Source organism: Centruroides vittatus, unplaced genomic scaffold (assembly GCF_030686945.1).
Source record: "Centruroides vittatus isolate TY-2023 unplaced genomic scaffold, ASM3068694v2 contig_794, whole genome shotgun sequence".
NCBI lineage: Eukaryota > Metazoa > Arthropoda > Arachnida > Scorpiones > Buthidae > Centruroides > Centruroides vittatus.
Genome location: NW_027122512.1, coordinates 274,200 through 286,349, shown reverse-complemented (window position 1 = coordinate 286,349; position 12,150 = coordinate 274,200). Strand labels below are relative to the sequence as shown.

Genomic DNA, 12,150 nt, shown 5'->3' with positions numbered 1-12,150 from the left:
TTAAATGTACAAGCATTTATTTTTTAATTCAAGAATACAGAAAAATAAAATTAAGTTTATCAGTTTCACTTATCTATCTTCCATGTATTTCACAATAATGTAGATAATTTCAAATTTATTAACTTTATCAGATTTCGGAGTAGAAGGGGTGGGTTTTTAAATTTCATTCGCAATGGATCGATACGAGATCATTCAATATAGGTTAAACGTAACTACGAAACCTCTAAAGAAGAGGTCAAAGGCCATTATAATATTGTAAAACCATTTTGTAGTATTTATAACATTATAACCTAAACCGAATGGGAATAAACAGATGTTTGCTAGAGATAAAAAGTATATAAATACATATCTTTAGAAAGAGATGTGTTAGGCCAAAATGATTCTAACAGCACATACAATTGGTAGTGTCTTCTTCCTCTACACTTTTATCTTATGTAGGGGTAAGTACTTTTATACCAGTATATATTAATGTTTGTTGCATAGCTGTATTCTTTTATTACCGTTTTATCGCCACAGAAAGTTTAAAAAGATATAAAGCGTATTATAATTAAACAGAATACTTTTAATTTCAATAATGAAACCAAACGTTTCCACATGGTATGAGTTTAATTGACAATACTGAATGATCTAAGAAAAGATGAAACATTGGCAGAGTTTATGTTCCAAATTGGTGTTGTAAAGGTACAGAAACCATTACTTCTAGAAGATACTTGCACAAGATTCCCGAAGGACCCGATATCCATATACGCGGTTCATAAAATAGCTAGGATCTTGAGATACCATAGAAAACAATGCTCATCTTTGGTTCCTCATATAAAGATCAATACTAGATTTGATGTTTATATGAGGAACCAAAGAACCAACCTAATGAAATTAATGAAAAGAAAATATGAGCTTTTGTACTGATGCTCTATGCTGATCATCTGCGTAATTAAAACAATGTACTTTTAAGAACATAATCAGAATTTATAATGAACGTATGGTAACTCCACGTCGGTTAATCGAGAAACCAATCGGGTTATGAGTCTACAGTAATTAATTTTATTTCTGCAGCAGTTAAGCTGGAATATAGGAGTTAAGGAGAAAAGTGATAAGGGGTGCTTTATCTTTATGTACACAAGGCATACATTCACACGAAAATATCTAAAAATTATATTGATAAGAATAATTTACAGCTCTAATTATCAAAATGTAATTACCAAATTGTTACAACGCACCCAACAGCCGTAAGTGAACGGGTTCATTTTAGTGGCGCTACTAAAATTTACCCGTTCACTTACGGCTGTCGGGTGTGTTGTTACTTATATTATCGGGTTTCGTTGGTGTTTATTTGTTCACCAAATTGTTCTTACTGTATTTAACGTTTGAGTGTTTTCTTTATTTTTTTACTTTCCTGGCTGTTATCCAGTATATAACAGAGGAAAAGTGTGGCGATCGGTGAAAAAATGAACCCGCAAGATTTTTACACTTGGATTTAGGACATGTTGAAACGTCGAGAAATGGAAGAAATTCGGGGTAATTTCTGTATGTAATGGATGTTTGTTTGTGTGGGGAGCACGATTTTGTTCACCTTTGAAGCTTAATAACTCCTGTACATTTCGTCGAAATTTTCTGAAACTTTGTAGGGAGGTTTGTTTATTAGGGGGTGGATGCTGTGAAACTTTGGTGATTAAAGGTCGAGGGGGTAGGGGAATAATGGGGCCGTGTGTATCTCCACTAGGGTCGGACTTAATGACGATTTTACTTGTTATTAGCATTTACAATTTTTTATAGAACTTGTCCCTACCTCAAAATTAAACTTTTTGGTAACACATGGGATTTATTTAGATCAGGTCAGTAGTTCAGGGAAGGAATTAATTTGTATTGAGCAGTGAAGTGGAAGGCTAGTTTGATGACGTAAGATTCAAGATGACGGTTCAAGCCCACTCCCAAAATCTCGCGCACACGGAAATAATTTATTTAATAAACGTATGTTGTTTATGCCGTCAGTGTGAATGCAGTTAAACAATGGCTGGTGGTAACTTTTGTATCTGGTTTAAATCCTTGGCGGCTTCTCAAACACTCGCGGCAATTATCGTAATATTCAAATAACAGAATACAATTAAGTGAAATCCAGTTACTTTTATTTTATAAAAATTATGGTTTGTACAGAAGAGAATTTCAAAGACCACACCTCAAAAATCATCAAAAAATCTCTTGACTTTCTATTCTGGTATTTTGATGTGAATTTCACACCAATTTCGACACAATCATTATTAGTGTCATTTGCGTGTAATATTTTAATTTCGAAAATACCTTAAGAAAGTTAAGTGAAAGTTATTTGGGTATTTTTCAGATTGACATTACAAATAAAAAAAACATCGACGAGATTAACATTAATATAGACGAGAAAGCATTACAATAGGCTTTATTTGTTCTAATAACAATAAAATGCAACACGAAGGCGAAGCGCCAAGGGAGCGGGACTTTTTATGGTAAACTATTTTCTATTTAGATGTTAGGCACGCGAAGAAATGTCAATAAATTACGAGTAATCTTTGGCTTTATCCACAGAACAACAGTCTTACAAAACAAATTAGAAATTTACGTCATGGCTGACATACCTATCTAATGGTATGTCAGCCATGAAATAGACACAATATTTCCAACGGGATAACATTTGAAAATAATCGAAAATGGGATGGAAAAGTGATTCAATTACGGTTATTTTTAAAAATTAATGTATTTGTTTATTTATAAATGTTATGTTGACACCCAGGTTAATTGACAGTCAAAAGATTAGGACGTCTGGTTACCTGACTTGGAACTCCAGCTTCGTGATTCAACAGGGATAAATACAATAAATTTTTCTTGTGTTTTGCAAGAGAAAAGGGGACCCAATTTTTCTGGCCAAAAACAGTTTATTCAGCGGAAACCATATTATACGATAAATGTACAGACAATACACTCGTATAAATTACATCGCGTGTACCGCACATTATGAAATACATACGGAATAATCAATTGAAAGGTATATCATAGTGGGTCATATCAGTGAAAGAAGACATATTCACGGTAGGAAAATTACACAGGAATCAAATACACGGGTAAAAAATACCGAAAGCGTTCGGCACACAACATGCAAAAGTTCAAGACGAGCCAATTGATTCGAGCAGAATCTTAGAACACCGCTGCTATAATGGAAGATTTCCAAGAAAAGAAACACGGCTTTACAATATAAGTACCGTATACTGGAAATTATACGAGACTACATATTTTGTCTATTGTACGTAATGTCAATGGACAACACGGCTCGCCCGGAATATATTAAAATACTAAAACCGTAGCCAAGGTCAGTAATCGATGATATCAGTGTTCAAACTAATGGACAAGATGCACATATTCAAATATGACGCGCGAGTCTAAGTCGGAGGGTTCGGATGAGCAGTGTTCCAAGTGTATTCCAGGATAACGAAAGCAGCATAAACCAACGACGAAATTAACAAGAGGACCAGTAGCAAACGTCATTAAATTTATGACAAGGAAAGAAAGAAAAACATTTAAAATTGCCAACTATCAAAATACTGAAGAATTTCATGCGAAAAAGGTAGTTTAAAGCGTTTTCAAGTATCGAACTGTTTAAACTATCTAAATTTGTATGTAAGTTGGCGCCATTTATTTTGACATTGTCACAACACCGAGCTGCAATCTTTTAATTTAAAAATTTACGTGATTTCCGGACCAGACAAAGTTTGTATATAGGCAATCGGGCTATCCAGCTCCGAAGGTTTCATACCTGGTGGCTCGATTTTTATCTAACTAACTCTTCGAGATTAATAAAGGACAGGAAGACTGACAGACTGATGGAGCGAAGACTGTAAGAATGTACAGGTCTGCAATTTGAGAATCGCTGCTCGAAAATATAATTGCCAAAGGACATCTGGAAATAAAAGTTTTAAGTTTCTAATTTCTATGTCTCCGGGAGGAAGAGGACATTGTCCGCAAGGTTGACCATCCGTGGAACAGGTGACGGACTTTTCCTCAATTTGTTTACATGAATCAGTACTGTAAAAAACGAAAAATTACGTGTCATTTTTCTCATTTTTATCAAAACCTTAATTGTTAAAGCCATACTCACTAAAGTGATTTCGTATTCGTACAGTTGAATGTAAATATATAATATGAAAGAAAGATATGGATTGAGGAGCCACTTTCTACAGGTGCAGAAGATTTCGCGTCAAAGCTGATGTATTCATTATAATCAAGTTTTAAGTATTACTATTTTCTCCAGGTGGCAATTAATATTAGAAGGGTTTAATGATCTGGAAATGGAGATAGGCAATATCAAGTACAGTGGAACCTCGCTTAACAAGTAATTCGCATAACGAGTAAGATTGTGGAACGAATTATGCACGTTAAACGAGGTCCATTGTATTAAGATAACTATTTATATCAAACTATCTGGATTGGAATACAAAATCTATATACACATATCGAGTGAGTAGAATAATGTTCCGAGTTGACCAAAACACCCTATTACGAGTCCAACTCTTACTAACTAAATGGTCCTGGATACAATCACCGAATGAGAGAGCTTACATTAATCATTAAAACGAAAACTCTATGTTTGAATTCTGTTTTCAGGTAATGTGGAGTCCAGGCTTTATACTAATTAACCTCAATTTATGGAAGATTGGAAACAATGACAACGAAAATTGTTATATTTTAGCTGTAAATAATGCCGAATTTCGATTGAAATTTATATTAAAAACTATACATTAATTGCAATTTTTTAAATTAATTTTGTGTGGGTGTAACAGATAGGCGAAATGCGTGTCTGACTGTTCATTCCCAAGGTCCTAGTGTTCATTCCAGCTGTGACAAAGCCGCTTATGACGCACTCATAAAATTAAGTATTTAAAAAATTGAATGCATTGTTTGTGGAATATTTAATTAAATAATGTTGTGAATTTTATCGTTTTTAAATATAATTTTATATCGCTTCTTTAAATGATAAAATACGATAAAGTAAGTAAGGAAAGTTGGCATAATTTAAATAAACAAAAATAATAATAATTACAAATATACCCCCTACTACTAAAGAAATATTAATGGTAACGTTCTATCCAATTAAGCAGTGACTCCCCGCCAAGTAAAAATGTCAACGACCGACTACAAATAGAGGAATGAGAGATGAATTTTAGGGTCGATTTTAGTGCCCCAAACACCCGAAGTAATTCGGAATATCTGGTTCGAATTGTTTTCTTAGGAAGTGTGCAATATTTCAAGATTTTCTATTAAGCGGTGTCCAAAATAGAAGCAATTGATAAGAGCGACAAAAGCGGTATTTTCTTCCTTATTTTCCTTCATTCGGCACTGAAGAAGCTGGTAGAGAACACAACCGGATATAGAAAGTCCAAATTTAAAACTTTATCCTCTCTCGTTATCGGTGAGATGCCGACGAAATTTTCGGGTCGATTGATCAAAGTTCAAGGAATTTTGATCATTGTTTGAATTGTCATAAGTTTTACTTGGCGCAAGTTTTTTAAATCTTCGATGTTTTGTTTGAATATTATTAATTCTATTATTATATAGTACAGGTTCGCATACGAAACGTCACGGGAAACATCTGTTTCAAACATTTAACACGTGGCTGTATTTATTCTTCGATATATGCATATATAGCAGGCAAAAGTAGTGTATTGAGGTAACGTATCTGAAAGTCTATACTTTTACTGCAGCATTCGTTGCTAGTAATCGTGTTTAAAAAGATCTACTGTCAACAGAGAACGATGATAAGATTAATTCTATTCCAATCGACTATCATCTCCGTTGTTTTGGCTGAACCCATCATTTCTGTAAAGTGTGGTATTGTATCTTTCTCATTTGGCTTTATTGTTTGTTTTATTTGGTTTTACAAGGTTAACAGGATTATTATTGCAGAGGAACTAACAAATGAAAGTATCTCCATAAGTAGGGTAAATATCGATCCATATCCCATCGTACTTGGGAATAATGAATCCATCAGCTTTGACGCGAAATCTTCAGCACCTATAGAGAGTGGCTTTATAATCAGTATCTCTCTTTCATATTTTATATTTACTCATGCTTGTCCGTATTATCGTCCATTTTGGTGAGTACCGCTTTAACAATTAAACTTTTGATATAATTGAGAAAATTTAAACGTAATTTTTCGTTTTTGACAGTATTAATTTCTGTGAATTGATTGAGGAACCATCTGTCACAGGTAAACGATGTCCTCTTCCTCCCGGAGACATAGAAATTAGAAACTTAACAGTTTTATTTCCAGACGTTCCTTTGGTAATTATATTTTTGGGCAGTTATTCTCAAATTGCAGACCTATACATTCTTATAGTCGTCTGTTTGTCAGTATGTCAGTTTTTCTGTCCTTCATTAATCTCGAGTTAGATGAAAACCGAGACATCAGATATGGGAATCTTCGGAGCTGAATGACCCCATTGCGTATATACAAACTTACAGTCTAGACCGGGTCACGCTAATTTTTAAATTAAAATTGAATTACTTTTCGATCCCATTATTAATGATTGTAAAATGATACCCGGTTGGAAATGCTGTGTCTATTTCGTGGCATACTATTAGATAGGTCAAGGAACGACGAAATTTCTGATTCGTTTTGTAAGACTGTTGTTCTGTGGTTAAAGCCATCGAATGCTGGTATTTTACAGAGATCTCTTTGCGTGCGTAACACCCAAATAGAAAGTAGTTTACTGTAAAAAGTCCCGCTCCCTTGGCGCATCGCCTTTACGTTGCACTTTGTCGTCTTATTAAAAAAATGAAGTCTATTATAATGCTTTCTCGTCCGTATTAATGTTAACCTCGTCGATGATCTTTATATTTGTAATGTCAATCTGAAAATTACCCAAATAATTTTTACTTTAACTTTCTTTCAGAGTGGTAAAGGTGAACTCGAAATTAAAATATTAGACGCAAATGACAATTTAATGGGCTGTGTCCATGGTCCTATCGGGTTAAGGTCTCCTCTTAGAATTATAACGTAAACAAACGTTAAAACCGAATTTTTACCCTGGACCATAAACATCCGAATTTTAGTACGACCAATGCCACATATATATGAAAATAATCGTGTCAACGTTCAAGATTTGTGTGAGAACCGAGGGGGTTCGGCTCGCCGCCGCACCCCACTTACGGGCAACAGGATGGTAGATCCCGTTCACGGTTGTCGATGAATGGCTAGGAGGGCTAAAATCGAGTGGGCAGTGCCGTGGGTAAGTCGATAAGATGTCGGCGATACACGAGTAACCAACCATTTAAAACAGACAGAACAAGTTTAATATGAACAAAAAGTGATTACAATTAGAAGAATAAGGCAGAGCTGTAACCGATAAAATAAAGCTCCGCCATCGACATAGAACAACCGGTCATTAATTCTGAGCGCGGCTAAGCTATCCTAAATATAAGTTGCCGAGAGGGAGAGAGTTTACAAATACTGTTCTAAGATAATACCTCGCGATGACACAGCTCCTAGATGCTTCTATTGACGTTGGCTGAACGGTCAGTGATCTAAAGCTGGTGTCTGGAGGGAGACAAATTTGGCAACGTAGGTATTGGCGGGTCATAAATTCGTTTGTTTGACAGTTTGTTATCGTGACTAATTGCCTATATTAACTAAGGTCGGCACTTAGGTTACAACCCGAGTAATAATTGTCGATTCGGAAGGATATTTGATCGGTTTTATCTGTCAAGAAATCGTGAAAAATAGGATGTGTGTGGATTTTTCTCATTTTGTCATCCTTTCCCCGTTTGACCTTTCGTTCTCACTTTCCTCGAGAGTTGGATTAAAATATTACTTTAAATATTTAATTATTAAGTAAAAAAAACAAAAGAAACATGGCTGGCGTTATTTATATTTAATAAATAAAAATATAAATACGACTTTTTCACACAGACAAGCACCTCGCTTTAGTCTTTCTTTCTCTTTGTAAAGCAAGGTGTTTACCTGTGTGAAAATGTCGTATTTATATTTTTATTTATTAAATTTAATTATTACTTTAAATGCTCTCTTAATTGGTCGAAATTTCACACCTGGTTCAATTAGATATAATGCAAAATAGATTTTACAAACACACTTGTGCTCTCGCACACAGCATTCTGTAAAGGTTTTTTCTTTTCATACTTTTGGGCTCATTGTGTTTCAGAATGTCTAGAAATGCAGAAACCAGGGCAGAGGATAAAAATTTGACCGAGAATCACACTTTCCCTGCGTTATATTTTATAACAGTGGGAAAAGTAATAACACCACTTTTTCATTCTAAATTTAAAATGGAAAAAAAACCCTTCAATACTATACAAAAAATCATTTACAATTTAAAAGCACAACTGTATTCGTTATTATTAATATCGTTCTTCTTGTTTCTTGCTACAATATGAAAGTTTAGTAACAAAGATGAAGCTAATTATAATTTAACAGAACACATTTCACTCGAATAAAGCAATCAAACCCTCTCACGAATTTGGTTCCATTGGGCAGATATTTTAACTTCTGAAAATAATAAAACAATTAAATAATGGATATTTTATGACATCTTTTTGAAATTATGCTTATATTTTTATAGCTTCTGATAATTTAAAACCCGTGGATAATACAATTGCTTGTGGATCCGATCGTCCTTTAATCGTAAAACGAAGTTTTGGATTTCTGATATCTCCAAATTTTAATAAATTTCGTTATGTTCCTCACTTTGCTAACTGCTCTTGGACTTTAGAAAGTCCTCCGGGAAAGGTAAACATCATCAGGTGTTCATTTATGGTTTTTTATGTCACTTTAAATCACGAATTTAATGCTATTTTTAAGGTTGTTACAATAAAAGTCATAGACTTTAGCCTTAACTTTAAATGCACGGAGTCAAGTGTTCGGATTTATGATGGAGAAGACGAAAATTCTGAATTGTTTGGGATTTTTTGTGGTACCTGGATATTTAGGAGATTCGTTTCTGCCGGAAGATATCTTCATATTAAATTCAATAGTTCTGATCGATCGTACCACGAAGGATTTCGATTTTACTTTGAGCATGACGATCCTATAGGTAAAAATACAAATAGTGTTAAAAATTTATGAAATAAATTTAACTTTTTCGTGTCATTTGCATAGTTTCTTGCAGTGATAATGAAATCACTTGTCGAAATCAAAGAAAATGCGTACCAGATGAATATAAGTGCGATGGAAGACACGATTGTATTGATGGAACCGATGAAGAAGACTGTGGTAAATGCCATACTAAAAATTCTTACTTATAAAATAATTTGAGCGAATTTTAATGTAAATTTGTGAACAGGCTATTTCTATCTAAAGTACACATTTCAAAAAGATTCAAGCTTTGAACTAAATAGCAGAATGGCGTCATTTGACATAAAAATTTCCATGGTTATGGATTTTTATTCGAAAAAAAAGTTACAGAAGTGTTCGCTAAGGCGGTAAATCGCGCTGCAACACTAGTGGATAACTCAACAAGTATCAAAATTTATGTTTCACACATTACGCTGTGCGGTTACACAACGCCAGTATGCTCGATATAATGGCCTTTGTTATTGACATCTTGATAATGCAATTATTTTATTGATGCGAGTACCACTATAATTGGATATGCAATTTAGAGATTCCATTATGTTTCTTACAACGAAGGCCATCATATCGAAAGCGCTATTGTGTAAACCAGTGTGTATCGTAAGTGTTGAGACATTTTCAGTTATCAACTATAATGTAGAAGCAACAACTAATATACATATATAAATATTTATATATTATATGTTGAATTTTGTTGAATTTCATTTCAAGTGGATACAAGCAATAAAGAACCATCTTCCTATTGCGGAATTCCTGTGATTCCACCAATTAAAGGTAACGATAGGATTGTAGGTGGAAGAGAAGCGCTACCTAACAGTTGGCCTTGGCAGGTATCTTTAGTCAAACCAGACATGGATCCATTTGGGCATCAGTGTGGTGGAAGTCTCATCAACAATCAATGGATTTTAACAGCTGCTCATTGCTTTAAGAAGTAAAACGTGTTTACAGCGTATGCAATCATTTAATTAACTTAAAACTCACAATTTTATATTATTTTAGGGCTTTAGATCCGGAGTTATGGGTGGTAATTTCCGGTAAACATAATAAACTTGTGAAAGATGAAACGGAGCAATATCGATACGTTAAATCCATTTATCCTCATCCTGATTATTATGGTTACGAGCCATATAAGGTACAATTCAGCCAAATTTTGTTTGCTCAGTTGAAAATATATCATGATAAATGAGAACGAAGTAAATTATGGTAAGCATTTCCTTCCATATTTAATTCAGGCATCCATCCCTTGGTTACGAAGAATGGCCAACGACATTGCTCTAGTGAAGTTGAATGCCCCTATCGAAAATACTATGTATGTGTCTCCAGTATGTATTACCAATAAAGACTTCGACATATCTGAAGGGAGTCTATGTTATGTCACAGGTTGGGGTGAAACATACGGTATGTACTATTTTGCTTATTATTACATTTACAAGAGATTAGAATTTAGTTTCTGATATTTTTAAAGGTACTGGCTATGAAATGGTATTGAAACAAGCCATGGTTCCAATAGTAGATCGAAATATTTGCCGAAAAAGTTATCCGTATTATAATGTTAGCGATAAGATGATATGTGCCGGTTATAGTAGAGGTGGTCACGATTCGTGCAAAGTAAGAAGTGAGATAATTGTCAATTAGCCTTTATTCGTGTGTAATGTGTTTATTTGTTTATTATGTAGGGTGATAGCGGAGGTCCTTTGGTTATGTTTAACGAGAGCAGATGGATTCAAGTAGGCATTGTTTCGACAGGTGGCATCTGTGGAGAAAAGTCACAACCGGGAATATACACAGAATTGACCCATTACATCGATTGGATACACTCCACACTGTGGACAAATTAAGTAAAATGACTGGAAAATTGTTAACTTTTCCGATTACAAGTAATGTTTTAATTTTTATACAATAAAAAGAACTAAGAGAACGAGAAAGAAATTTGTATAGATTTACGAATGCTTCAAAAACAGAAACTTGCAGTTTTTGTATGTTACATACTTTCACATAATTCGAATTAAATTTATACTTTAATCTGTAATGAGTTTTAGTGTTTTTTCGCATAAATTACACGTTAACTACTACTACTTCTCGGCATTACAGCCCATGTAGGGATCTTGGCTCTGACAATCGCACCCAATCTTGACAATCTTCTGCACGTTTTCTCTAACCATATTTCTGAGATCATCCTCCACATCATCCACATTCGGTGATAATGGGCAAAGCCAATAAGTCTTTGCCCATTATTATTTGAAACATCATACAAACTTTCGTTTTCCACTGTCTCTCTAAAGAGTTTTTTCCTGCCTACCTTAACATTGAAGTCCTCCAGCTCAATTTTCACACGTTGCCTTGATATGCAGCCCAGTTCCTGCTCCAAACTACCATAAAATACATTTTTCACTTCATCCTCATCTCCTTCCGTATGTGCGTAAACACAATCAGAAGCGATGTTGAAGAAACAGGCCTTCATTCTCAAAATATATACTTTGAGAATGAAGGCCTGTATCTTTTTGTTTACAGGCTTGAAGTTGAAAACTGCTGCTTTATACATGTTGGCGATAAGGAACCACCAATTGCACCACTGACCTATGCACTATACAGTACAGAATTGTACAGTTATCACTTCTTAAAATACCATCACCCCTTCCACCTGGTTTCTTGTATAGCTGCAATCCCTATGTTATATTTCTCCATCTCTTGCCTGAGTCCATGTAGAGCTCCTAGTTTATTAAAAGTCCTTACATTCCATCAGCCACATACATACCGTTTTTGCATTTCCCTTTTCCTCGCCTGGGTCGTTCCATTGTTTTCAGTCTGGCTATTCTGGTCCTTGAGTTTCATAACATATTAATTTTTCCGTTATGGGGTTGTTGGCCCTGTGAAAAACCCAAACCTGGAAAACCTTAAGGATTTTTTATGTTCTGTTTCCTAAAGATCAAACACAACACGTTAAAGAAAAGACAATATAGAATGGTTATCTTGAAAAAATGGGCGAGAAAGGAAATATTAAATTAAGAGATAGTGGAAAAGCCACATAATCAGCATAATTTACTGTT

The 12,150-nt window shown here is 34.4% G+C and overlaps 1 protein-coding gene across 1 annotated transcript; it reads left to right on the top strand.

Annotated features, from left to right (window-relative positions):
• Positions 1-11,132, top strand: LOC136981805 (chymotrypsinogen B-like). The gene is made up of 9 exons (XM_067278179.1): positions 1-440; positions 8,595-8,761; positions 8,834-9,065; positions 9,131-9,244; positions 9,815-10,034; positions 10,103-10,235; positions 10,336-10,501; positions 10,569-10,711; positions 10,780-11,132. Exons 1-9 carry the CDS (start codon positions 377-379, stop codon positions 10,939-10,941), a joined length of 1,401 nt encoding a protein of 466 aa, XP_067134280.1. The 5' UTR covers positions 1-376; the 3' UTR covers positions 10,942-11,132.
• The last annotated feature ends 1,018 nt before the right edge of the window (positions 11,133-12,150 follow it).

Bases quoted from the DNA above. Each gene is read 5' to 3' on its own strand.
- LOC136981805 (XM_067278179.1), top strand. From the start codon at position 377: ATGATTCTAACAGCACATACAATTGGTAGTGTCTTCTTCCTCTACACT. The intron at 10,035-10,102 runs GTAAAACGTGTT...ATATTATTTTAG, and splicing joins GCTGCTCATTGCTTTAAGAA to GGCTTTAGATCCGGAGTTAT. The intron at 10,502-10,568 runs GTATGTACTATT...ATATTTTTAAAG, and splicing joins AGGTTGGGGTGAAACATACG to GTACTGGCTATGAAATGGTA.